This window comes from Triturus cristatus, chromosome 5_2 (assembly GCF_964204655.1).
Source record: "Triturus cristatus chromosome 5_2, aTriCri1.1, whole genome shotgun sequence".
NCBI lineage: Eukaryota > Metazoa > Chordata > Amphibia > Caudata > Salamandridae > Triturus > Triturus cristatus.
In genome coordinates, this window is record NC_140588.1 from 337,496,812 (window position 1) to 337,524,634 (window position 27,823).

At 50.1% G+C, this 27,823-nt stretch overlaps 1 protein-coding gene across 3 annotated transcripts in view; it reads left to right on the forward strand.

Moving 5' to 3' along the window:
* The window catches only part of SIRT5 (sirtuin 5), a 133,273-nt gene that overhangs the window by 10,114 nt on the left and 95,336 nt on the right, over positions 1–27,823 (forward strand). For all 3 annotated transcript variants that reach the window (XM_085607106.1, XM_085607107.1, XM_085607108.1), the window contains exons 2-3: positions 20,498–20,636; positions 26,187–26,320. In XM_085607106.1, coding sequence (XP_085463232.1) covers positions 20,522–20,636; positions 26,187–26,320 — 249 coding nt within the window. In that variant the 5' untranslated portion in view covers positions 20,498–20,521. The remainder of the gene's footprint in view (positions 1–20,497; positions 20,637–26,186; positions 26,321–27,823) is intronic.

The following is a 27,823-nucleotide window of genomic DNA, read 5'->3' on the forward strand; positions in this document are numbered from 1 at the left end:
GTAGTTGGCCCGCGTCACCATGGAACGGCTATTAGGACTTGGTTCCGCAAGCCGTCGACGGGCTCAGCTCGCGCCAGAGCACCGTCCCACATGATTCCCTGCACTCTGCCTTCAGGATTGATAAGGCCTGCCATAGGAGTGACTGATAGGGATCCATGTGTCCATTTTAGGGTTAGGTGTAGGAATACTACACCTACAGCAACGGGTGATTACACCACGTGGCCCCAGCTGTCGTGCAGCCAGTTGTGTCAGATTTGGGCGGCCATTCCAGGGGTGGCATAATACATGCTGCAGCCCCTGGTAGGCCCTGGGTACACCGATGCCCTGGATACCTGTGGTATGCTGAGACAGGGACTGACAAGGCGGCCCAGTTCCAATTGGTGGATGCACCTAATGTACATGTGTGTTAATTTCGAGAGAGAACAGCTAGGCTGTGGGTCTGATCGGCAGGCCCACAGCCGGGGAAAGTTGAAAACCAATGAAGCAAAAGCAAAAAATCTGGGTGATCATAGGATTGCAGACCCTACTCTCCTACATGACCCCCCCCCCCCAAACTTTGGGACAATAAGCTAACCTTGACCAGGTGAGTCTTCTTGCTCTAAGTGGAAATACCTGGAGAGCCCATCTGCATTGCCATGATCAGTGCCAGGTCTATGCTCCACTGTGAAGTCCATCCCCTGTAGGGAAATGGACCACCTAAGTAGTTTGGGGTTTTCACCCTTCATTTGATTTAGCCACAAGAGGGGCTTATGGTCGGTCTGAATCTTGAAGTGAGTGCCAAACAAGTATGGCCTCAACTTCTTCAGGGCCCAAACCACAGCAAAGGCCTCCCTCTCAATAGCTGACCAATTCTTCTCTCTGGGGGTCAGCCTCCTGCTAATAAAAGCTATGGGCTGGTCATGACCATCAAAATTCAGTTGAGATAGAACAGCTCCCACACCCAGCTCCGAAGCGTCTGTTTGGACAATGAATGGTCTGGAGTAGTCTGGACTCTTTAGGATAGGTGCTGTGCACATGGCCTGCTTTAGGCCATCGAATGCCTTCTGACAGCTTGCTGTCCACTGAACGTTTTTTGGCATCTTTTTACTTGTCAGGTCGTTTAGCGGGGTCACAATGGATCCATAATTTCTGACAAATTTCCGGTAATAACCAGTCAGGCCCAAGAAAGCTCGAACCTGAGTCTGGGTGGTTGGAGGAGTCCAGTCCTGGATGGCCTGTATTTTGCTCTCCAATGGTTGAACCTGGCCTCCACCTACAAGGTGGCCCAGATATACAACCTGTGTCTGCCCTATCTGGCACTTAGTGGCCTTGATAGTGAGGCCTGCCTTTTGCAGGGCCTCTAACACTTTCCTCAGGTGGACCAGGTGATCCTCCCAGGTGGAGCTAAAGACAGCGATATCGTCCAGATACGCCGCGCAGAAGTCGTCCAACCCAGTGAGAACTCGATTCACCAGCCTTTGGAAGGTGGCAGGTGCATTTTTCAAACCAAAGGGCATTACCACGAACTGATAATGCACACCCGGGGTAGAAAATGCTGTTTTGGGCTTGGCCTCCTCAGCTAACCTGATTTGCCAATACCCAGCTGTCAGGTCAAACGTACTTAAGTAGCTGGCCGAAGCCAACCGGTCGATAAGTTCGTCTGCTCTTGGTATTGGGTGGGCGTCAGTCTTAGTGACCGCATTGAGACCTCTGTAGTCCACGCAAAACCTCATCTCCTTCTTACCGCCCTGGGTGTGAGGTTTCGGCACGAGAACTACGGGACTAGCCCAGGGGCTGTCCGAGGGCTCAATGACTCCCAGCTCCAACATTTTCTGCACCTCCGTCTTGATGCAGTCTCTGACATGATCAGGTTGCCGATAGATTTTACTCTTTACGGGCAGACTGTCCCCAGTGTCGACCTCATGGGTACACCAATTGGTCTGACTGGGCGTCAGAGAGAACATATGTCGAAAGGATTGAAGAACCTGTTTACAATCCTTTTGTTGATGTCCAGAGAGGCTGCCACAAAAGACAACACCATCTACTGACCCATCGTCAGGGTTCTGAGAGAGCAGGTCCGGGAGAGGGTCACTCTCCTCCTCCTGTCCCTCATCTGTGGCCATGAGCAAGCCCATGCCCTCCCTGTCGACATATGCCTTGAGCCTGTTTACATGGAGCACCCTGTGGGGGCTCCGGGGAGTTCCCAGGTCTACCAAGTAGGTGACCTCTCCCTTTTGCTCAATGATTGTGTGGGGCCCAGACCATTTGTCTTTGAGTGCTGCTGGGGCCACTGGCTCCAGCACCCACACCTTCTGTCCAGGCTGGTACACAGTCAGGACAGCCTTTTGGTCGTGCCAAGCTTTCTGTAATTCTTGGCTCGCCTCAAGGTTTTTAGACGCCTTTTCCATGTACTCTGCCATCCGCGAGCGGAGACCGAGTACATAGTCCACAATGTTCGATGCCGGCTTTCTGAGAGGTCTCTCCCATCCTTCCTTTACCAAACAAAGGGGTCCCCTTACAGGATGTCCGAACAGAAGCTCAAAAGGGCTGTAGCCAACCCCCTTCTGCGGGACCTCTCTGTAGGCGAACAAGAGGCAGGGTATCAGGACATCCCATCTCCGCCGAAGCTTTTCAGGTAGTCCGTGAATCATCCCTTTTAGGGTCCTGTTGAATCTCTCAACAAGCCCATTGCATTGTGGGTGATAGGGTGTGGTGAACTTGTAGTTGACACCACACTCCTTCCACATTGCAGTCAGATATCCCGACATGAAGTTTGCACCTCTGTCTGAGACGACCTCCTTAAGGAAGCCCACTCTGGAGAACACTCCAAGTAGGGCCCGTGCCACCACAGGTGCTGTAGTGGTCCTAAGTGGAATAGCTTCAGGATACCTAGTGGCGTGGTCCACCACCACCAGTATAAACTTGTGGACTGATGCTGTCTGGGGTTCCATTGGTCCGACAATGTCGATCCCCACTCGTTCAAAGGGTACTCCCACCACCGGTAGTGGTATGAGGGGGGCCTTGGTCGTGCCACCTGACTTACCACTGGCTTGGCAAGTGACACAGGAGCGGCAAAACTCCTTTGTATCTTCGGACATGTGGGGCCAGTGAAAGTGTGGAACAATTCTGTCCCAAGTCTTATTCTGGCCTAAGTGACCTGCAAGGGGAATCTCGTGGGCCAAGGTAAGAAGGAAACCTCTCAGAGACAAGGGGATGACCAGCCTCCTGGTCGCACCAGGTTTGGGGTCTCTTGCCTCGGAGTACAGGAGTCCATCGTCCCAGTACACTTTGTGGGTACCTGTGGCGTTCCCTGCAGCCTCAGCAGCAGCCTGCTGTCTGAGGGGTTCAAGGGAGGGGCAGTCTAACTGTGCCTTCCCCAGGTCTTCCCTAGAGGGTCCCCCTGAGCCCAGAAACTCAACCTGACCAGGTTCAAGCTCTTTCGGCTCAGTTTCCCTCAGTTCTTTAAGGTCAGCCTCCTCAGAGACTTGATCCACGACCTGGGGCAAGGGGGAAGGCGAAGCCTTACCCTTACTGCTCCTCTTCTTGGAAGGTGTCTGGTCCGTTCTTCCAGGATCCAGCACCTGTTCAGTGGGGCATCTTTTGGCCTGTGACCTGGTCACAGCAAGGACATGTGCTGGCAAGCCTAACATTTCCATGTGAGTCCTCTGCTCCACTTCTGACCATTGTGACGTTTCCAAATCATTGCCCAACAGACATTCTACGGGGAGGTCTGAACTAACCACAACCTTTTTCGGGCCACTTACCCCTCCCCAGGAGAAATCAACAACTGCCATACTGTGATTGGTAGTGACGTTGCTGGCATTGGTCACTAGGTAACTGGTACCTAGCATGATCTGTCCAGGGTCCACAAAGTTAGGCGTCACCATGGTGACACTGGCACAAGTGTCCCTGTAGGCCTGAGCCACTTTTCCATTAATCAAAGGCGTCTGCCTGTATTTGCCCAAAGTATTGGGACTGGCATCAGGGGACATATCCATATCCCCTGTACAGACAAGGACGGCCTGAGTGAGTGTGCCGACTAAGTCGTCACTCCCCTCGGTTCCCAAGGTTAACCCAACTAATGCCTTGGGAGGCGCACTACCACTGCTGACTGTACTAGGGGGTGCAGGTGCCTTAGGGGCTGCAGTGGCAGGAGTTTGCCCTCCTTTCTTGGTGCACTCACTAAACCAGTGAGTCTTACTTTTACAGTATTGGCACCACCTTTTTGACTGGCCTTCTTGAGTCTTCTTCTTCTGTGAAGCCTGACCCCCACCCTCTTTGGTTTGTTGGGGACCTGTCGAAGACTTCTGGTCATTTTGTTCGTTCTTGTTACTACCCTTCTGGTCTGCTTTCTTCTGACCACCCTGGTTCTGGTTCTGGTTCTGCTTGACCCTTGTTCTGACCCATCTGTCTGCCTTCTTTCCCAATTCTTGGGGAGAGGTCAGATCCGAGTCGACAAGGTGCTGATGCAACAATTGGTTCTGACAGTTGTTTAAAATCTGTTCTCGCATGATAAGATTGTACAATCCTGTGTAATCAGTAACCTTGCTACCCAGCAACCAGCCTTCCAAAGCCTTAGTGGCACAATCGACAAAGTCAGTCCAATCCTGAGACTGAATTTTCTGGGTGTCCCGGAACAGCACCCGGTACTGTTCCGTGGTTAAGCCGAACCCATCAATCAGTGTGCTCTTCAGGACTTGGTAGTTGTTAGCATCCTCCGCTCTAGTAGTGAGGAGCTTGTCCCTTCCTTTACCTTCAAAGGAAAGCCACAGTATAGCTGCCCACTGACTTGGGGGGACGCACTGGACAGTGCAGGCCCTCTCCAAGGCAGTTATCCACTTGTGGATGTCGTCCCCTTGTTTAAAGGGGGGCACTATTTTACTCAGGTGTCTAGTGTCTATACCCCTGTCTTTCTCTCTATTGAGAATGCTGCCACCAGTGGGATCTAACCCACTTAATTTCTGCTCTCGGGCCAGGGCAAGTCTTTCTTTGGCGAGGGCAAGTTCTTCCCGCTCGATCCTCAGATTGACTTCCCTCATCTTCGCTTCATGCTCCCTTCTCTGAGGGGACGTCATTCCTCTCTGAGAAGATGCCTGAGAGACATGTGTATGAACCGATCTGCCAGAGCCTCTGGAGAGAGACCTAGCTCGTCCGTTCCCAAGGTTAGGCCTGCTTGAGCGTGGGCTCGGGGCTCCCCCAGTTCCATTCTCATGCCTGCTTAAGTTGGTCCTAGTAAGCCTGCCGACTACTACTGGACCTTTGTCTGCCTCGTCTCCTGATAACTCCTCCTCGTCCTCCTCCTCTGTGTGGAGGTCGAGGTCTGAGTCACCGAGGGTTCCCTCTAAGGGAGGCATGTTCCCATCTGCACTGGGGGGACCTGTGTTAGAGGACCTCCTAGCATCGTACGCCTCTAAGAGACCTATCAGAATTGCGATGGTAGGGTTAGAACCCTGGTTTAGCTTCCTGGAGGCACACAGTTGTCTCATCTCCTTGAAGCTAAGAGTTGCATATCGTGACACGACCTGTGGGGGGTCACTGACCACTACGGGAGTCTGCGAAGACTCTCCGTGGACCGACATGCTTTTCTAGTGAGGTGTAAGTGATGCACCTACCTACACTATGTGTTTACCTACTGATCCCTTGCTAAGAGTTGTAGTCAGGGTGTGCTAAGCCCTGTTACACTACAACAGCCGGTTCAGTAGAACTCGGAGTATTCTAAGTTAAGTTATATGTACCTGGGTACTTATGTGATCTTTCACTTCGATATTCTTAGGATACGTGTGTGGTAAAACAACAGCAAGCTCAAATCCCAACCGCTGCTCACCAATGTGAGAAGTTGGCCAGATATGTAGTGCTCACTATTCTAGTGATCACTGTGTATCATTCCAAACGACCCTTATTGATGATTGGTTGTAAGTCAACCTTATAGACCAGCTATCCCAGTAGCGTGGATACGAGCAGTCTTAGGCTAAACTCTAGAGGGCGTGTTAAGCCAGCTGTTTACCATCACATATACCCCTTGAACACCAAGTGAAAGGACACCACACAAGTTGTTATGAAAATAAAGGATATTTATTTATAACAAGACTACCCTGGCTCTTTATGAGTCAGGGAGCTAAGCACAATACAAAACTCTTAGGAAAATACTTCTGGTTGCACAATTTACACAGATGCCCGAGGGCACTAAACCATTACACTGCAAGTGGAAGGGGAGAGTTAGAAAGTCTAAAGTTACTGATTCCGGAGCGATCCGATCAGTGGGACTAAACGAAAAAGGAACTGGACACTTGTAAAGCGAACCTGCGATGGAGCACCGAAATGCTCGAGTTACCTAGCCCAGAGGCTGCGGCTGTGGAAGGTTCGGCAAGATGTCGGAAGTCCTCGTTGTAGTCTCAGGAGCCTGAAAGAAGAGTTGCTGGCAGGCGACCAGTGTCGATGTTCAGCGAGATCCAAGCCTGGATCGGTGATGAAGGAAACCTGAAAGCAGAGGGGACTCAGTTCTCAACCGCTAGCCAGCGATCGTGTGGGCACCAAGAGGGTACCGGCTGAAGTCACCTCGACCAGGTGAGTGGATGACGTCGGACTCGGCTGTTCCTCGGACCAGGAGGCGCGGCGGCGACCAGGATGGAGGGCGAGCTGTCCCACGAAGGTGTCTGCTGTCGATGATGCTGGGCCCAGGAATGGGGCAGCGGATCGTGGCAGTGGTAAACCCACGCGGTGGAGTCAAGATGGCGTCTGGAGTGGACCAGGAGGGTCCGTGGTACTCCTCTGTTGAAGGGGAGCAAGAGCCAGTCTGGAGCAACCAGACTAGTGATGAAAACAATCGTGGTGTGTCGTGAAGAGGGCCACAAGCCGGTCGGCAAGTGGTCGAACAACGCGGCGAACAGCAAGGAGCGGAAGGGCCCCCACGCAGATCTCGTGGATGCTGGGGAGGCAGACTTCGGTGCTGGCGCTGCTCAGGGTTAGGGCTTCTCAAACCCTAGGTGCACTCACTCGAGGGTCCCTCGGTGGGCGTGCTAGATAAGCGTCGTGCAGGTTCTGAAGATGGCCGGTCCGCAAGTCTCGTCACACCTACGGCTCTCAGCTGGGCTGATGAGGTAGGTAAAAGGTCAGAGATGGCAGGGGACTCGGGTCTCGTCGAGCTGGGCAGTCTTGATCCGTAGGAGAGACTTACAGCAAACCGCAAACGCTTAGGTGGTGCCTGCTGGTGCAGGGTGGCTACTCCTTAGCCACAAGGGAGAGTCTTCAGAAATAGTCAAGAGTTCCTTTCGTGGAAAGTAGTTCAAGATTCAGAATTATCCAATTTGGGAAGGGGACTCGCTCCTACCTTTATTCTAAGAAAAGGGGCTGGCCCGTGACTAGGTTCTACCTATGGGTGGAGCCAGGAGGGGGGTGGTTACACCCCTATCCTTTGTCCGGCTTCGCCCCAGCTCAGGGGCTGGTGTGCCCCCGAAACTGGTTTGAGCCGGGCTATGCACAGTGAGCACCGGGGTGCCACTTGCAATCACCTTCCTTTCAGCCCTGCCTACCTGGGATACACAAACCCTGTCTGGGATGGTGCTAACACCGCCCTTGACAGGAAACCCTTTGTCCAAACTCCCTTCGCTGGAAGGTCTCCCAGCAGCAGGAGGTCAGACTTGTGTCTGGTGGCAGCATCCATTTTGTGATGCTGGGGCTTGAGTCAACTTTAACCGGGGTTCAAGGTTACTTCCATGTCGTGCCCCTCTAGAAGGGGGGAATGCTAACCCCGTCGCCAGAACTGGCGAGGGGTTCGTATTCCAATTCGTATGACACCTTACTCGACATGTGTAGGTGATGCGATGCCAAAGTTAGCAAATAACCGCAAGGATTATAATGCATTTAAAAGTAGTTGGCCCGCGTCACCATGGAACGGCTATTAGGACTTGGTTCCGCAAGCCGTCGACGGGCTCAGCTCGCGCCAGAGCACCGTCCCACATGATTCCCTGCACTCTGCCTTCAGGATTGATAAGGCCTGCCATATGAGTGACTGATAGGGATCCATGTGTCCATTTTAGGGTTAGGTGTAGGAATACTACACCTACAGCAACGGGTGATTACACCACGTGGCCCCAGCTGTCGTGCAGCCAGTTGTGTCAGATTTGGGCGGCCATTCCAGGGGTGGCATAATACATGCTGCAGCCCCTGGTAGGCCCTGGGTACACCGATGCCCTGGATACCTGTGGTATGCTGAGACAGGGACTGACAAGGCGGCCCAGTTCCAATTGGTGGATGCACCTAATGTACATGTGTGTTAATTTCGAGAGAGAACAGCTAGGCTGTGGGTCTGATCGGCAGGCCCACAGCCGGGGAAAGTCGTAAACCAATGAAGCAAAAGCAAAAAATCTGGGTGATCATAGGATTGCAGACCCTACTCTCCTACAGATACGACCGGCACGTGGAGCATCACCATCTTAGACAGCGTAGTGCGTCCTGCCACCGGCAGCAGAAGCGACGTCCAGAAGGAGATTTGCCTGCGGGGGGAAGAAGCCACCAGGCGCACGTTTCCATCCGCCAGTGCTTCTGTGTCTCGATAAATCCAGATACCGAGATAGCAGATCATATCTGGTGCACTGTACTCCTTCCTCACCCAACCGGAGAACAGGGTCCGCGGCCCCGTTCGGCAGAGGGTAGAGACAGGATTTGCCCGATTTGATCCATAAGGCTGAGACAGCGGTGAACGCAGCAAGTAGGCGCTTGATTTCCGGCAGGGGTTTGGAAATGTTATGTAGGTCATCAGCGTAGAGGGAGACCGCATGCACCCCATCTCCCAGTGGGATTCCCCAGTCCCTGTGCTCGCACTCTATGCACCAGGAGAAAAAGAAGGGGATAACTGGATTGGGGCCAGCAACTGAGCGCCTATTCCTGAATCCTAAAGAGGCGGCGAAGATTCTGCCCTGGCATGAAGCCCTACTGGTCTTTGTGAAGCAGTTGCGGGATCACCCGAGCTAGCCGTTCCACTAAAATTTTACAGAGAATTTTTGTGTTTGCATTAAGCATCACCAAGAGCTGATAGGAGCCGAAGTAGATGGGGTCGTGTCCTGACTTGGGTATGGCTACAATCAATGCCTCTCGGAGAGGTTAGGAGAAGCATGAGCATGACAGTGCTTCAGAAAATCAAAAGAGGGAGGAGAATGGACCACTTGTCCTGCATACCAGGTTCATGTTCTTTGTTATTCCGTAAAAAACCCTCATTCACGGACACAAGAACGGGGCAGTATATCTTGGTTCTCCGCCTTTGCTTAACGTGACAGCATCATCATAGGGTTTATTCTGAGAATTTGCTGACCTCCACCTGGAGGAAGACCAACTGGTGTTACAGTAGGGTCTCAAAATTGAGAGTGAAGAAGTGATGTGCCCTTATGAAGTAAAGTGAATTTAAAATTCCCTACGCCACCTTATTGGTAGGTACTTTAATGAATTCGGTGGTGTGGAAAAGTAAAAACAAAGTGCGTGCGTAGATAAAGTTACCAATCTACCGCACTGATGGTGGTCGACATGTTTCAGCCTTGTGGTTCATCCAGAGGCTTTCTTCAGGACCGGTGAAATTGTAGTGGCGCATTGTGGTGACTACTATGGGTGGTTAACTTACCACTCTCATTTTTGTAGAGTCAGGTCGATCGTACCTGTAACTGGAAATAAAAGAAAAGTGTGATTGTATACTTTCTTTATGGAACAATAAACCTAGTGTTGGTGATGCTTGAGTAGGCTATTAGCCTATGATTCTAACAGATTGGTCTTAGTATACTGAGACTGTGAAAGTCTGCGAGGAAATATGTGTGTTGGGTTAGGACTCCCATATTTTTAGTTACTCACATGTATGATGTGGTTGCTAAAGTTAAAAGACTTAGCTATGTCGCTCGCTGTTAGCTGTTAAAATGGGGCTCTCATTCTAACATACACTGTGAATAGTGTGTTTGGTGTAGTTGTCGCTAATGCACTCTTCCATAGGTTCCGTTTTATGAAGAGACAGAGAATGATGTCATGGGTGCAACCATACTAACATGGATAGATACGGGTGACCTATCAAACTGACGCTGTTTAGACTAGGTGCCTGGTTCTAATGTACACGCTGGGCGTATGCGTGGTGGTATTTTTTTTAAAAAAGTGCATGAAGCATTGGGTAGCTATGACAGAGTGCTGATTATTCAAACCTAATGCTTTTCAAAATGGTTTAAAAGTTACATTGTGAATTTGTATACATGTCGCTGCACTTTTTGCTCGAAGCGCGTGGTGACTGTTAACGTGTGCTGCATCTGAAATTCAAAGAGCGTATGTGTATCGTTTGCGCTTGTGTTCTCTCGGTGTAGCATGTTTCAAGTAGCCGGCGGTCTAATGGTCTTTTATGAAAATGTTCATGGGCCAGAGACGGAGCCTGTGAGCACTATATCGGCGTTCATTGTTTATAAAAAGAGATACTAAGCGTAAGATAGTTTTTTACATCACTTGTAGGTGTTGCAACCTTAAATACCTCCAAGTTCCCAAATTCAGACTTCCTCGAGGGGCCGGCCGGCTCTGAGGACCTGCTCTTGAAGGAAAGAAAGGGTTAGATATCCTTACTTCTCGGTGGTATGTCGGACACGAACTTGTCGCGTCTCTCACCGGTGCGTGCTCCATCTGGACTTGTGCTGGCTCTGTCCACGGTGCCTCGGGTGACCAGGCCTGTGACGAGACTGCATTATCTACTGTTTGTGCTATAGAGAGAGTAGATAGACTAAGCATGTTGTGTGATACCGATATTTTTTTTTTGATAATCCAGTTTATTCACTTTTAAAACGCACCACAAATTTACATTTGGCAGCAAAATCAAGCACGGTATAGAGATTATACACAGCCCCAAAAGAGGAGACAGGACCTAGGAAATCAACTTTCAGGGTACTCCTCTTGAGTCCCGCACCAGTCAACCCCAGGCTTCCATTTCCGTATACTAGGAGATTTGGCCTGAGACCAGAGTACCGTAATATCTCGCTTTGCCACCGCCACTGCTGTTTCAAGGAAGCGCTTATCAGCCCGGGAACCATCCAGGCCGTCAAACACATCCAGGATCAAGCGCAACGAGTCGTGAGGGATTGTCCACCCCAGGGTCAGTGTGAGTTCCAGCTCCACTCCCGCCTAGAATGCCGCCAGGACAGGACACTGCCAAACCATGTGGTAGAAGTCAGCAGGAGCATGACTGCATTGCGTGCAGGTCAGGGAGGGCCGCAATCGGGCGCTGTAAACAAGCGCGGGGTGAGGTATGCCATGTGAAAATAGTAGAGTTGGACTAACCTCAACTTGAAGGAGGTCGTCAGTGTTTTGGGGGCCATGAGGGCATCCCTCCAGTCCGCATCCTCTAGAGGACCCAGCCAGCCCTCCCAGCGGGCGCGCAGCGAATCTAAGGATGCGGGCCGTTATTCACTAAGGAACGATAGATCCAGGACAACCCCCTCTGCCCAGGTTCCCCATCATCACCTGGGCCTCTAGAGGACTAAATTCAGGGAGGGAGGTGGGAGACGGAATGTGCACGTGAAGGGCATGCCTAAGTTGTAAATACTTATAAAATTGAGAGGAGTGGAGGGAGAAGCGCTGCTGCAAATCTGCGAAGGTTCTGATGTGGTCCCCAACCCAGACATCTCCAAGGAGCGAGATCCCAATGTTATCCCACCGGTGAAAGTCCCGAAGGGACGAGGTCTCCCGCAGCCATGCGCCACACCACAATGGCGTCTGTCTGGTGAGTTTCTGGTCCCATTTTGTGTGGCGCAAAGCCGTGCGCCAAGCCAAGAGAGTTGTCCTGGTGACGGGGGGAGGTTCTGTGGTATGGGGGCCCCATACAAGTAGGCCTGGAGTTGCGGAAAATCCATTGATCGAAGTTCCACCCGGTACGCCGGGTCGGACCAGCCGCCCGCGAACCAATTGTGAACCACAATGAGTCTCCGGGCCAGGTAGTAAATGTGGAGGTTGGTGACTCCCATGCCCCCGTCATAGGGAGGTATGCGGCAGTGTGCCAAGGACATTCGCGGTCTCCCGCCTCCCCACAAAAACCGGGTAAGGATACCATCAACCTCGCAAAACCAGCTCCCCGGAAGATGAAAGGCAACATTTTGTAGAATCTACAGAAAGTAGGGGAGAACCATCATTTTAAAGAGGGCACTCCTGCCAAGGAGGGGGTTGAGAGGGAGAGACTGCCACCTCCTAAGGTCCGCCTTAGTCTTGGTGACCAGGGGCGTAATATTCAGGGCCCACTCGAGTTCTGGAAGCAGGGCGATCCAGACACCCAGATATTTGAAAGACAGCCTGCGCAGGGGAATATTCGTCTGCCAGTCGAAGCACCAGAGTAGACTTTGCCGGATTGAACCGCAGGCCTGGAACCCTTTCAAAGGCAGAGAGGGCCTCCAGGCATCGTGGGCTGGAGCTCTCGGGGTCTGCCAGAAAAAGGAGGACGTCATCGGCGACAGGGCGATCTTGTCGACCTGACAGGGGTACCAAGACCACCCGCGGATGCCGCAATCCTGGCGTATAAGAGAGGTCAAGGTCTCCATTGCTAGCGCGAATAAGAGTGGCGAGAGTGGGCAGCCCTGGCGAGTGCCCCTCTGGATGGGGAATTTCTCTGAAAGCACCCCATTAATTAGGACCCTCGCTGTAGGACTGGAATATAGGACACGGATGAGGTGCTGGAATGGAAGGCCAAACCCCATCACCTCCAACACGTCCTCCAAAATAGCTCCAGTCCACCGTGTCAAACGCTTTCTCAAAATCAATGAGAAGTAAGGCCAGATACGGGGTGAGACGGTGGTGATGTGCGAGGGTGAGGTGGAGGTGGCATATACAGTGCAGAGTGCTCCGGGCGGGCATAAAACCACACTGGTCCGGGTGGACTAAGATGTGTACGTGGGGGCGGATACGCTGAGCCAAGACAGTGGCAAAGATTTTCACCTCGGTGTTGATGAGGGAAATGGGGCAGTAGTCCGGGCAGGCAAGGGAGGGCGGCTGAGTCTTTGGGAAGACCACAATGGTGGCCACGTCCGTTTCGGGGGGGAAAGGACCCCGTGTCCACCACGTGTTGGAACAGCGCCACTAGGTGTGGGACCAACAGATCACGATAGGTTGCATAATATTCTTGGGGGTAGCCATCCGGCCCAGGTGCCCTGCCCGAATGCAGGAGCTAAATGGCCCGTGTATCTCTTCCGGGGATAGGGGTGATACAGGGTCTCGGATACTTCCTGGAAAAGGCAAGGCAGCTGGGTCCCGGTCTCTAACAACATTGCAGCCAAAGAGGCCACGAGAGGCCTGGCTGTGTATAGATTGGCATAATAACCCGCAAAGGCTTGGGCGATGGCCCTCGAGGTGAACTGATGACAACCCGCCGCATCCCGAACCTCCAGGATGATGCAGTCTGCTTTGGGGTACGAGACTAGGTTGTGGAGTCACCCCAGCCATACACGTGCGCCACTGAGGAATGCCCTAGCATTTTAGCACTGTCCCTCTCAGCCTGGGCTGCCTCCAACTGTGCCGCGTGGGCCTCCAGCTGTGCAAGGCGGGTGGCCTGGGCTGCGCGTTTTGCATGAACTAAACCCCTAGCCACTCCTCGTATAGTAGCCTTGCCTGCTTCCCACAACGTACCCGGCGATGAGACCGATCACGTGTTGATCAAAAAGTATTGCCTCAACTCCAGCTCAAGGGAGTCAATGAACTCCTTGTCCTGCAGAAACCAGGCGTTCATACGCCAGGTCGGACGAACACCATCTGGATGAGTCCCTAGACCGAGGGATACAGGGGAGTGGTCGGAGATGCCCCAGGGCAAAATAGTGGCCCCGGACACCAACTGACAGTCGGAGGCCGGAATTAAGAACAGATCGATACTGGAGTAAGTGTGATGGGCCACTGCAGTGTGAGTGTACTGGTCCCGACTGGGATTCCACACCCTCCAAGCGTCGCAGAGGCCCAGGGCAGAGGACCAATCAGAAAGACGCTTAGCAGAGGTTAGACGGGACGCAGAGGGAGCGCCTGATGTGTCGCGCAGCGGGTGAGGAACGGCATTGAAGTCGCCCCCGATGACCGTCAGACCCGGAGGAAAGGTGGAAAAAACGCCCATGAGAAGCCGAAGAGTAGAGGGCAGTGTGGCAGGCGAAACATATACACTCAGGAGATTAATAAGGTGCCCTTCGATCCTGCCGGTCTGGGCCACATAGGGGCCTTGTGTGTCCGTCTCGGCCCGTGTCAAAGAAAAGGGAAGACCCTTACGAATCAGTATGGCCACCCCCCCGGGAGCCCCGGGTGAAACCAGAGTGCCAGACCCTATCGAACCCATAGCGGGCGAGGAAGGTGCAGCGAGTACCCAGAAGATGCGTCTCCTGTAGGAAAAGAATGTCGGGTGCGTGGCGTTGGGCACTGCGAAGAACAGCAGTTTGCTTAATGCGATCTAGTAGGCCGCTGACGTTCCAGGGCAGGATATGAAGGGGTCTACTTAAGGTAGACAGCATTGGGGCGGGTATTGTGTGCAGGGGATAGTGCGGGGGATACCCGGGTCCCAGGGGAGTTAACGACCCATGATCGGGGCACGGGGGTGGGACCCGTACATTGTAACAAGGCCCATGTCCTCAGCAGGGTGGTGTGTGCTCGGAGAGCTGCCAAGAAAAACAATAAACAGCGGCCCGTAGGCGGCCATAAACAATAAACACTCGGGAGACAACAGTCTACCCCCCTCCCATACCTCCCCACCCTACACTTCTGAAAATGAAGCATCTGTCGCCCTGAAAAGGAAACAACAACGGAAACACCAACACAAGGAATCTGAGTGCTAAACTAAAACGGTTAGCGGAACATGAACTTGGCAGAGATGGACCCCCCATGTAGGTGGATGTGAATATCATCACCTGAAAAAAGAACAAAGAAACATCAGAAGAAGGTAGAGAATTCTAGATGGTAAGGTCGAAAGTCATCGGAACACGGTCCCTGCAGAGGTGGACCCCTCTGCGCTCGCAGAATAGGTAGCGGCCCCCGCTGTTAGAGCATTGTAAGAACGGTGTACGTTTCTCTTGTCTGAGGGCCCTGAGATCAAACCCCATCGTCGTCCCCAGTGCCATGGAGCGCGGGGCTCCTAGACAGGTCGGAATCGGACAAGGTAGGGTGCATTGTCTCCGAGGGGTCAGGGATGCGGCTGAGGTCAATCAGGGAGCCGGTGGAGCCAGGAGCTGCAGACCCCGTGACAAAGCCTGGGGAGGGGGCGGTTGGGACACTGCCTGCGGCGAGCGGGAAGCTGCATCGCGGTGATCACCCTTCTTCCGAGACCTAGTGCGGCATCTCTGGGGCTTGGGCAAGGTCGATTGAGGTTGCATCGGTTCTCGTTGGGTCGGGGGGAAGCAGGCCGGTTCCGGAGAGGACGCTCCTCCGTGAGCCAGGTCCAGGCCGCCTGGGGGCTGTCGAAGAAAAAAGTTTTGTCCTGAAAAACAACTCGGAGCCGGGCCGAAAATAGTAGGCCGTAGCGAAGACCCAGTTTACTCAACTTCTGCTTAACATCATCATATGTGCAACGTTGGGCCTGCACCTCCCTGCTGTAGTCCGGGAAGACCATGATCTTGCTGTTTTGGAACATCAGAGGGCCTTGTGACATTGCCGCCCTAAGGATGGCATCTCTGTCCCGGAAATTGAGGACTCGCAGGATGATGGGCCGGGCAGGAGCCCCGGGCAGAGGACGGGGGGGGGGGGGCAGAGATCGATGGGCACGTTCGATTGCGAACCATGTGGAGAGGGACTCTGCGGGCATCCAGGATCGTACCCAACGGTGGAGTTCGGATGTCTGAGTCACGAGGCGGGCCACCTGGGTCTTGAGTTGGCCTATGTCGTCCTCCGGCGTGGAGAGACATGATTCCGGCTCAGAAATTTGGGCCGTGGCGTTATGCAGGTCCTGGCGAATAAGGGCCACGTCCACCCTCACCTCTCCAATCCTGGCCGAGGCCAAGGCCTGCGATGCACCAATAGCTTGAAGAGTAGTGTAAAGATCACTCCCTGCAGGGTAGGAGCACCAGACCCCCCCCCCCCCCCCCACCCAGGTCCCGCTCGCTCGTAGTGTATTGGTCCATTTTTGTTTGTCCGTTCGTTTGGGTTTGCGGGGTGAGGGTCTGGAGGGTGCGATTTCTGCCCATTGCCATTGAGGGTGGAGTCCGGCTGCTAGGTGGGCGAGAGGGCGTTCAGCGACCCCAGAGAGGGAGGGGGGTCTCCAACACCCAGACCATCAATGCTCTGGCCCTGAGGACCAGGCCTGCCCCCACAGGTCTTCACAGACTTCTGGAGAAAGAGCAGGACACATCCAGGACCCCCACCCGGATCCGGTCCGGCATCATGGCCAGTAGGAGGAGGCGCCCCCACCCCGGCCCAGGAGGAGCGCTTGTCCTGGAAGGGTGACGCCCCCGCTCTGACCCAAGAGGAGCGTTCAGTGGCTGACAACGGGGGGGGGGGCCCGGCGACGTGAGCCACCAGTTCGTGCCACGACGGGTGAGAGGCAGCCCCCAGCAGGCGGTCGGATACAGTCGGTGGTAGGGCCAGCGAAGGTGAAGAGTGTCTGCTAGGGCGCAGAAGGGCTCAGGCGAACAAAACAGTGGCAGAAGGCCCGGCAGCACGCCCCCAACCGCCCGCTGGTGACGGCCAGAGATGAGCCCGCAGCAGACAGGTATCCCCTGCCAGCAGAGGCAGCCCCAGGGAGGAGGAGAGGGGGTCCGACCCCACGGTGACCAACTCTCCCTCGGTGGCCCCTCCAGATAGTATATAGAACCAACGCCCCCTACGCCACTACCCGACAATGCTAGCCGAGACCATGATGTCCCAGGCAAGTGTCCATGAGGGGCCCCTCGGCCCGACGACGTCTGCGAGGAGGTCCGTATACGCCAAACAGAGCAATGAGGGAGGGGGGCCACAGCAGCCACAGCGCCCCTGGCACCACCCCGCAGCCCCCAGCCGGCACCGGCTCTCACCGCACTCACCGGAGGCCCGCCGACAGGAGTCCACCGTCTCTCCGGGGGGCCGAGATCAGGCCGCAGCGCCACCGTGATTCAAGCAGGCAGGAGGGCGTAGTCCAAGTCCAGGCAGGAGGCCCGCAGCCCCGCGGAGCCGTGAATGAGCGTCAGCAGCCCCGGTAGCCAAAATGGAGGGTGCCGATGCCCAGGCCTAGGGAGGCCAGCCAAGCCCCCAACTCCGTCACATGTATAGGGGTCAGGGGGGGGGGGTAACCACAGGAGGCAGGAAGGCCCTGGCTTGCCTCGCCGCTGCCTGACAAAGGCAGTCGATCCCGGCGGGCAGGCGGGCCAGGCAGGGCAGATTAATCGGTGCCAGGAGGGTGCACAGCCGCTACGGAGAGCCCCTCAGAGGTGCGGTCCCCGACAGGCACAGTAGGTAAAGGCACACTATGTCGGAACGCAGGTCTCCGGCGGCCCAGGCAAACCCCACGCCTTCACCGCCCAGGTGGTCCAAAGAGGCCGGACCCACAGGGGGAAACGAGGTAGGCCCCGGCTCGCCCCGCCACTCCACGCCGCCGCCCGACAATGGCAGCCGAGCCCGGCAGCTCCCCCGGACACTGTGCCTCCACCTCCAGGAACCCGCCGAGCCCCCCTCCCGGAGGGCACCAGGCAGAAGTGGGCAGACCGGCAGGAACTTTTACGTATTCAGGGTGCGCGCGACCCACAGTCCACCGGCGGTCTCTCCCGCGAGGAAGGCATGCCTCTCTCTCTCCACAGGAACACAAGGCGTGACCCGGCCCCAGGCAGCACCGGAGATCAGGTAAGCACTGCCGCTCCCCGGATTGGCAGGCAGGGGGCCCGGGGAACGGATTGCCAAGGTCCAGGGTGCAGGTTCAGGGATGGGCCACCGAGGGGGCCGCCATGTTGCAGAGCAGAGCTCCGGGGAGTAGGAGGCCCAACCAGGGCAGCAAGGCTCAAATCCGCTCGGGAACGGTGGACAGCCAAAGGGACAGGGGACCTCCACAGACAGTATGAAGAGCTGATGACCGCTAATAACGGGCGGATGATGTAGGGGGTCCGGAGCACTCTCAAAGTGCGACCGCCATCTTGACGCCTCAAGCCACGGCCCGATCGTGATACCGATATTATTAAGAAGCACTGCTGATATTCTGGTAAATAAGAAGTTTGAAAAATGGTGTGAAGGTTATGAACACCTTCTCATTCAGTGGCTCACTAGTTATCCAAAGAAAGGATTATGGTTCTTTGTTACCAAAAATAGCGGATATTCGGAATACAGATTCCTCTATTCTATTTCGTATTCATACTTATGTGCTATCGATGACTTCTTGTGTTTTGTAAATGACATGCTCATGGAGACCTGCTGGAGCGTCTTTCCAATATGCTAGTATCGTTTTTTGTGATTTGGTCTAATTGTTCATTAAGTTTGAATCTGGCTGAAATCGCCAGTTTTTGTTCATTTCTTGGTCTATATCAATTGTTCACAGTGGTGTGTGATGCAGGCATCTAGCATGGTGCAGGAACGATACGTTTTTATATGCCTGGGCATCACATTAGGGCATGCCAGGGAATGTTATAGTTCAACCCCTTGGTATTTGTCTGAAGGCGATGTACCCATCTTTGTTCCTTTTTTCAAATAACACTCTCTCTGCATTGTGACTTTTTACAGGCAGTGTCTCCAGGACTACCCAATGCAAGTCGTCAGTGGAGTGGTTGAAATCGATGTAATGTTTACTCATTTTGGTTGTCGCTCTCTTGCAGTTGACGTTGCTCCTATGCTCTCAGATGCGTTGTTTTATCTTGCGGCAAGTCATCCCTATGTACTTCAGGTCGCAGGGACAAGTAATCATGTAAATTACATGGGTTGTGTTACAGTTTGTGTGGTATCGTATTGTCCATGTTAGAGTGGTTGTAAGCTGTAGAGTCTTTGTTACTCTTGTCAGTTTGCAAACTTAACAAGATCTGCAAGGATAATGTCCTTTGATGGTGCTTACATTCCATGGTGAGGTGATTGTTTCACTTCTCACCTTGGGTACTGGTCTTGTGTGGACAAGTATGTCTTTAGTGTTCTGTGTTCTTCTGTTTTCAAACCTGGGTTTGGGCCATTGTAGGGACCCTGAAGTCAATATTCTCCAGGGTTTATAAATAATCTTTTTTACTGCATTTGTGGCCGTACTGTACATTGTGACACTGCCTTATTTGCCTCAAAGTACTCAATGCAGGAGGTACTCAGTGGTGTGAAGCACCGCATCCTCTAGCTCCTTGGGGCGAAGTTGCCAGGTATGTATAGGAAATGATACCGTATCCAGCATACTTATATATATATATATATATATATATATATATATAACGCGTTCGAGGTGTACATGAACTGTATTGCCCACAGCATGCAAGCAATCAGGTGGGGGATTGGGCAAAATGGCGCAGTATGTTTTGGACATGCTCCCACTTGGAATTACATTGGAGATCTATCTTTTAAGTCATCACTTGTGGTTACCCCGATCCCAAAATGGCATGTGTGATGTAACTGATATGGTAGATAACCAGCCTGATTTCAACTATTGGTTATAATGCAATTAATTTAGTACAACATAATTACTGATAATTGGAAATCTGTCACCCCCATGCCATCCCCTGTTTTTGTTTTGGATTGGTTTCTCAAAATGAACAGGTCTTTAAATTCTGATTATTGTAATGTTTACAAAATGATAGTGTTGACAACTTTCATAACATTTGAGAACTAGGTTGAAGGAAGAGATATTTTAAGAGGGAAGGTGCTACAACAAGAAAGGGTTGCGCTGCACGCAATTCAGCACTCAAAAGAGTAGTAGAAGTCATTGTTTGTTATATAATAATCAATGATAAAATTTTGTGTATCCAGTATTTCACCATTTTTCCTAAAAGGATGTATTTTTCAGAGAAATGCATTTTGTTCGCATCTCTTTTGGATAACTGTGTGCCTTCTCTATGCTAAATGTTAAGGAATATTGTTATTTTGTACTTTTTTAAATTATATACTACTTTATTTGTAAAATATGTATAAATAATATCTAGCAATATTTACTATGATTTTTTAAATCAACTTGTGGTGTGGTCAAATAATACAATTGTAAACTAACTACTGTTATGTTTGCTGTACTAGTCCTATGATCTAGTCCAGAAGACGTTTAAGAGTGAATCCTGTTAGTCATTCCCACTGCATACTGTGAAATCCGTCAGATCTGATGCGTAGACATCATTTTTGTAAATCAATAACTGTTACATGGTATAGGAACATGATTTGTCTTTTATGTTTTGAGGGTTAATTAACCCTGAAGTGAAATACGTTTTTGGCAGTAAATCTAATGTGTATTTGGTGAAGGCGTAGTTACCTAGAGTGGTGCAAAAAGACTGAATCCCATGGATGTATTCACCAGTGTACTAACACTGCACCTATATCGTAAGATAATTTGAAGATTATCTGCATGTGCAGGTTATCCTAAAACCATTTTAAAATAATTATTTTGGGTGGAATACAGGGAGTTTACCTCTTTTGTTTTTGTTCTTTTTTTCAGAACTTCATTTCTGAAATATTCCTGATGATTCTTCTGCAATTCACCAGTAGGAGACTACTGTACCAAGCGTTCTCTTCACTGAAACCGTCACCCATTGGAATACAAGGGCCTTGTTGGGAAATGGCTCGCCCAAGCTCTAGTAAGCAACTTTTGTTTATTCATCGATATGTGCCATTTTAGACTTAAATATTTTAATTTGAACTTTAACATACTGAACAAATAAGCATTCAACCTTCTATCCCGCCTCCCTCCCCTTTACTTCTTTAAACTCAACCCCCTTCATGGAGCCAAGCCCACATTTGAACATATGCGCCAATGCTCACCCCTCTATGGAGACCTTCTCCACATTCCCAGAATGCCACTTTCTCCTGGCCAGGCCCACTATGCCACTTATTGGCTCAGCCCAGGACCTCCGGTCCCTCGTCTTTCAATTGAGCGTGATCAGTTGGACAACGTCCGTCTTGATACTGTACCTGCTGTCTAACAGCCATGCCTGGGTAGTTCTATTGTATCAGTTCGCTGTATGCATTGGGCTATGTGGACATTGGCGTGGAGTGTGGGGCTCCCGCTGCTTTACTGTCAGATTCCCATCTTGGACATCCTATCTCTACCTCCCACGTCTGATAGAATAGTTGCAAACATGCTGTGCCAGCTGGGCATACTGTTGAGTCAACTATTTTGGGTGTGTGAGGACTGTTCCTTTGCCTTGAGCAGTTCCGGACCCTGTGGGAGTTAAGTGCACTTGACATTATCTCCTACTTTTGGATCAGTCACGTCGCCGCAGACCAGTGGCCCGACTTTCCCAGTGAGCCGCAGGAATTTCTGACCCTTACACAGGTGTACACTTCTGCCAATGCCATACCACACAGACTCCTTCAGTTTAATTTCATTCATCGAGTCTATTGTACCTCACTTCGCTTGCATCAGTTTGATCTATCCAGACCCTCTGCATTTGCCTGATGTTCTACAGATCCCAAAGACTTCTTGCACTTGGCGTTGAGCTGTCCCCCCAATCCAGGCATACTGGGAGAACGTAGTTAATGCGATTGCGGACATTACACACACACACACAAATCCCATGTGCCCCACTTCCTATGCTTCTTGGTTATGTTGCCGATATACCCCACACCAAGACACGATTGTTGGCCTTACTGTTACTGCTAGCCAGTGGCCCTGGCATGGATGAAGGCCCACTCCCCAAGCGTGACAATTGGTTGAGGCATGTAACGTTTTCTAATGAACAAGCTGAAACAAATGCCTTCATGGCTGAGGGCAAGGGTCAATTGGGGGCCATATTGGAAATATGTGCTTCAACTAGTAGCTGTTAAAGTGACCTCCACCACACCCTTTTCAGGTGTTCCACCCTCTGGGGACACCAGTTGACTTCTACTTATTCCAAACCCTCCAGGCCACTCCAATACTCTCCCTTTGAGTTGGGGGGTCTTTTGGTTACGCTGAGGTGCTGCTTTCTCTACACAAGCATAATGTACTCCTGTGTGTCCTAACTGCATATGCTTGATTGCAAGTCATTACTTTTAGTCAACTTATGCTGTATTACCCTACATATTGGGTTTATTACATTGTCAATGCCGATACTGAAAACTCAATTAGAAGATTTTAAAATAAATCCCTGTGGAATAAATGCAGCTTAATAATCATGTTTTGCTTCCCGCTACATGACAATATATTACTTCAAACGTTTCTCTTATTCCCCACGAACATTCAGGGGTTCCATATTAGTTTCAAAGTGTGCAGACTTCTCGGAAAAGACAAGGATGGAGTTTTGCCCTTAAGGTTGTCACTCAGTGTTTTACAGATAGGTTAAGATTTGTTCCTCTCATCCATTCGGCCATTGGTGATTATTTTCTTCGCTATTAACAACCACAGGTGTCTTACCCAGTTGAGTATTGTAGGTGGTTATACTTTCGTCTAATTGGTTGCAATCTTTTGTTTTGCTGCGAGTAGCATATGTGTTTTTTTTCAGTATAGTTTTCATTCCTTGAGGTCTCAGTCCCAGGATAATCCTTGCTCGATCAACTGGAATAGGACAGCCTATTATGTTTTTAGTATGGTTGAGTATCTCCTTTCATCAAGTCTTTGGACACTTCCACCAAATATGAAGTCCATTCCCCTCCATATCACAAACGTGCCAACATTTGCCATCAGGGTGTATTTATTTGAGTACATTTGGCATTCTATACCAGTTAAACATCAATTTGTATATAGTTTTCCTTTTTTGAACATTACATTCTGCTCCTGGTATGTCCTGCTACAATGTTTGCCATTGTTCTTGGGTAATCGTCTTGCTCAGTATATTTTCCCATCTAGTCATATAAGGCCATTTGGTTTTGTAGCTTGGAGTTCACACTAAGTATAAAAATGAAATTAGCCCTCTTGCGGAGTGATATTGTTTGAATAATTTTTCAAAGGGTGTTCATTCTCTCGTTACTGCTTCTCTGTTGCCCGGGGATGAAGTCCAATGGTGAATATGGAAGCAATGTGAGCTCTTAGGCTCGTTGACAATGAATTCGCATTTACATGTAAGCAAGGTTTTAATTTTTCATAGCATTTCATAGATTCTCCTCCCTCCATTTACTGAAAGCCACTCAATCTCAAGGATTGTGTAAATTCTGGATTATAATGTAATGGTGTGTAGTGTGATGAAAAAGTTGTGATGGCTGGATACTGAGAAATATTGTCCCACACCTCCACAAAAGCAGCCTCCAGTGCATAAGGTATTGTAGGTCTGTGCCGAAAGGGGAGCCCCACTAGATCCCATAATGCCTGCCCACTCTTGCAAGTTCCATATGTGCCATTTGTTTCCTGTTTCACAAAGGAACACTTCAAACATCGCCAGTCGTTGAGTGCTATAAAATAATTTCCCAGATTGGGAAAATTCTGGCTTCCCTTTCGTGTGCATCACTCTTCTAGATGCCGCGATTTCCTCCCCAGATGAATCTGTCACAAGACTTTTGCCAGTTCCTGTTTAGAAGGTGGAACCAAGAAAGCTTGATATGAACATACAAATCATGGTAGTATAATCCTCTTCACTATTGCGACTCTGCCCAGTCATGAGATAAATAGAAGATGCTAAATAGAGGTCTTTTGTATCTGATCTATGAAGGTCGGGTCGGTAGCCTTAAATAGACCCTAATGTCTGGGCCTAATAATGATGAAGATGACCATAAATCTAATTATATCATTCACCTACCTAAAGAGTGGGATTGTGGGATTGTTTCTATACTTTCCCTTACATGTGGTGTTATCCCTGTTCACATCGGCTCTGATTTCCCCAAGTTTATTTTACATTCCTAAACCCCGTGACAATGGTGTTATAGCCCCATAACCTGCTTGATCAATTGCTCTTGGTTAATTGACACCAATAAGATGCCATTGGAAAAGTTGTGTATTTTAAGTTAAGGCATTCTAAATGGTATCCCCACCACACCCACACCCTCACCCTCATCCTCTCTAATCTTAATGACTAGAGGCAAACAGGAGAGGGGGTAAAGGGCATCTATTCAACTTGTCAAACCCTGGCTGTTCTACTGACCTACAACTTTGATAGCTACGACCTAGATGTGCACAAAGATAGCTTCTTCTTGCTTGGGATGTCCTCACAGGCAGTTGTAGACTCACCCCTTTCTTTTGTGCAGGGAGCTGTCTGGAAACAGGAGAGGCCTGACCATGGGATGTCAGGCCAGTCTCTCTTGGAGTACACATTTCTTTTGGTGCCCGCTGTACTCCCCTTCTTTGTAGACATGCTCAGAAATATATGCCCAGAACGAATTTTGGGTTCTAGATTTTTTTGCATGGCAGGACCATTGATTCACCAGGGCCCTACACAGACAGCACCTTATATTTGACTTGACTTTGAAAGGAGATTTGCAGCACTACCCAGAAAGTCTTGTGTTGAAGATGCCCATTGTTGCTGTTTTCCCCACACCCGGGACGAAGCTTATGACTCTGTACAAGCCTCGCTACTGCACCCTAATAGGAGGATTGAAGCTGTACTTGCTGTGAAGATCCCTCTGGAGAATGATTCAAGAAAATCAGCCTGTCATAGAGCCCCAAGAGTCTATTGTCTGCTAGCCAGAGCCAAACCAATGACATCTATGAATCAAAAAGCATTGCAGGAGACATTCCAGGACTGCGAGTAAGGGGTCCTGCATCAATCTGTTCTGCCCTGTACTACTTCTCTTTGTGGGACCCCCTATTACTTAAGTCTCAGCCTCAACATTTTCCTTTTTGATGTAGGATTTGAGGCAGTTGCCGCAGTGAGTTTGACATAATTTAGTGCCTTTAGCTGGCCTTTCTTGAACTGTGACCTCCTACAATCCTAGTCCTGGTGAACCAAGTGACTGGAAATTGTATAACATTGACTACTACGGCACTTTGGGACCAGGTTTTTTCCATTATGATTTGGCTTTTCATCTGAGAATGCTCAAGCTGAAGTAGCCCCTCCTCTTTCTCCAGAGGATCTATTCCTAGAGATCACTGTCCAAGGGGTTCTTATCTGAGAACTGCAGAAATGTTCTCTGCTCCGTTGTAGCTCCATTCCCTTAGTGAACTTGTTGCTGGGAATGTGACCTAAGACTGCTTGAACAGCCGAAAGCCTTTGAGCTTTCTTTGCTCATTCTTGACTTGCGCATCGGTGAAAGAGTAGATGAAAGGTTCCGACAAACGCACCTCCACAGTCAGCTTGCCCTTGTCCTCCTTAGGTGACCTGCCAGATGCCCTGGAGCGGAAAGGAGTTAGGATTTACCAATTTTGACCTCAAATTTAAATCTTTGCTGGTGCTTTTCTGGAATCCCTTGAGGACGACAGTTCACTTCAAGGCCAACTCCACCTTAGCCAATCGTTCCTGGATGCCTCAATATCTTGCTCTGGCTGATAACCTACCATATGCCCTCATATTGACTATTCTGTGCTTTAAATTACCTATACATGTTTCTCAATGCAGCAGTTAAGATAGAGTGTAGTTAAAGGCACCATATCAGCATGCAGAGCAGTGCGCTCTGCTGACTTACGCATTTGCCTTTCACTGAGACACCTCCTGAATGTGCTGGTTTCTTTGACATGACATGACTATCTGGAAGCAGCTATGATCTGGATCAGCAGCTGTCTAAAACCACCGTCCAACCAATCAGTGTTTCTCTTCATTGGAATTTCCATTTCCGTGGGCTGGAAAATAAATAGTGGCGAAAGAGCTCCTAAGAAGGGCATACATCCACAATAGTCATTAATATTAAAGTTGCAAAGAAAATACTTTTTTTCTAGAATCTAGATAAACACTTTCCACTCCTTTTACAACATTATTTTGTGTACTATGAAATGCAGAACTCATAGTGGTCTGTCTTAAGTCAGAACATTGTCTTCCCAAAAAATTCCAATCAGAGTTTGACAAAGAGTAAGCTTTTGATGTGCTTTAGGTACTGTGAGCTTCTTTGCATTCCAACGGCTGGCAGACTGGGAATGTCATTATATTGGTCTTCTAGAGAGAAGAGATGATCATATGCTTTCTAAGGACATTTCTCTTTTCTATAGCCTGCATTATTGACTCTTGGCATTTATAAGTGGTGTCATTCAGCCTGAATTAGAAATGTCAAAATATAATAGCATTGCTATTGCTGGTGTGAGGAGATGGTTCTGTTGTTCTCTTGCGCTTATCTCAGACCTATTTATTTAGGCATGGCCGACTTTCGGGAGGTCTTTGCAAAAGCAAAGCATATAGCTGTCATCACCGGGGCTGGCGTCAGTGCTGAGAGCGGAGTACCCACCTTCAGAGGACCTGGAGGCTATTGGAGAAAATGGCAAGCCCAGGTAGGTGCATTATTGTCACTGCTACCACTTTAGTTGAAGTTCTGTTGTCTTTTCTTGTCATGCGTTATGCTAATATTCCTCTTCCATCAGTGGCCGATCAAGCGATATGTGGCGCCAATAGTAAGAATGACTGTAAACAAATCAGATGCCAGATGGACTTGTCCAACCTTGTTGACTTTCCCAACTCTCCCTAACCGCACTGCATGAATCCTTGAATGTTAGATTCATAGAAATGTTGAGTTCGAATCCTCGTGTCGGGGTCCTGCTGTGGTGCCAGAAAGATTTCTGTTCTAAAGTACTTACTTATCAAGTGTGCTTGAATCATTGTATTTAGAAGCTTCCAAATGGGCCTCTTACAGACCCCTCACAGAGAATCTGCGCGATCATCTATAGCCTCCCTACACTGGCTCCCAGGTGCAGAGAGGATTCAGTTCAAATCTCTATGTATTGTCCACAAGATTCTTTCCTCCAAGGGTCCACCTATCCTACGTTACATCATCTCTCCGCACTGTCCCAGTAGAGCCCTGCGCTCTGGAAATAAACGCATGGCAGTAGTCCCTAGAATATATAGGTCCAGGAGTGGGGGGAAGACGTTTCTCCTACATTGCCCCAAAGAGCTGGAATGCTCTTCCAAATCACATTCGTTTAGAGGACGACTATATGTCCTTCCGTAGACAGCTGAAAATGTTCCTGCTCCTGTTCGCCTAAAGCCGGTAATTTGTGTAGGTTCTGCTCCTAAGCGCTGGGAGGCCTTCTGGTAGCCGAGCGCTCTACAAGTGCCAATTCATTCATTCATTCATTCATTCTTAGAAGGCAATTCTAGCCCTTAACTCCCTTGTTGGTAAGAATGCTGCTCTAGCTCGGAATCCACTTATTTTTGTAGTTTTAGACTATTAGCTCATATAGTAGTATGTGTTACATTCAGTAAGCAGTGCTGGTCACTGTCTCTAAATTGTTTTGGCAAGGGGTTCAACTTTACTTTTTTCTTGGTCTAGAGAAAGGGACTTTTTACCTAGCAGCCTGTCATCACAGTGTTCTTCACTCTGGTGAATTGCATAGTCAGAAATATTTCTAAACCATGATGAACCGTGGCTGACTATGGGTAAACCACAGAAAACCACTGTTTATCCATGAGTTTAACTACAACATTGTTGTTTTGCTCACATAGGTGCCAGCTTGAAAAAGGTTTTGCATCTGCCCTCTTGCTGACACTTTTTTCTGAGTATCGCTAATTGGAGTGAGAAAACTTGTGGAATGGTTGAGAATTTGCCAGGAAATTGAGAGTATGGTGTTTGTGTCTTGACTAAGGAGGAATGAATTGGAGAAAACCTTACTGATTTGAAATCCCCAAAGTGGTGACACTAAATTTCACACCAATGCAGATGACTCCTTTGTCATTTTGAAATGAACAGGCTCCTTTCATTAATATGTTTCAAGGTACTTACTCCAGAATCCCAGAATACATTTAGTCAGATTGACTTATACTTAACGTAAAAAGTATCT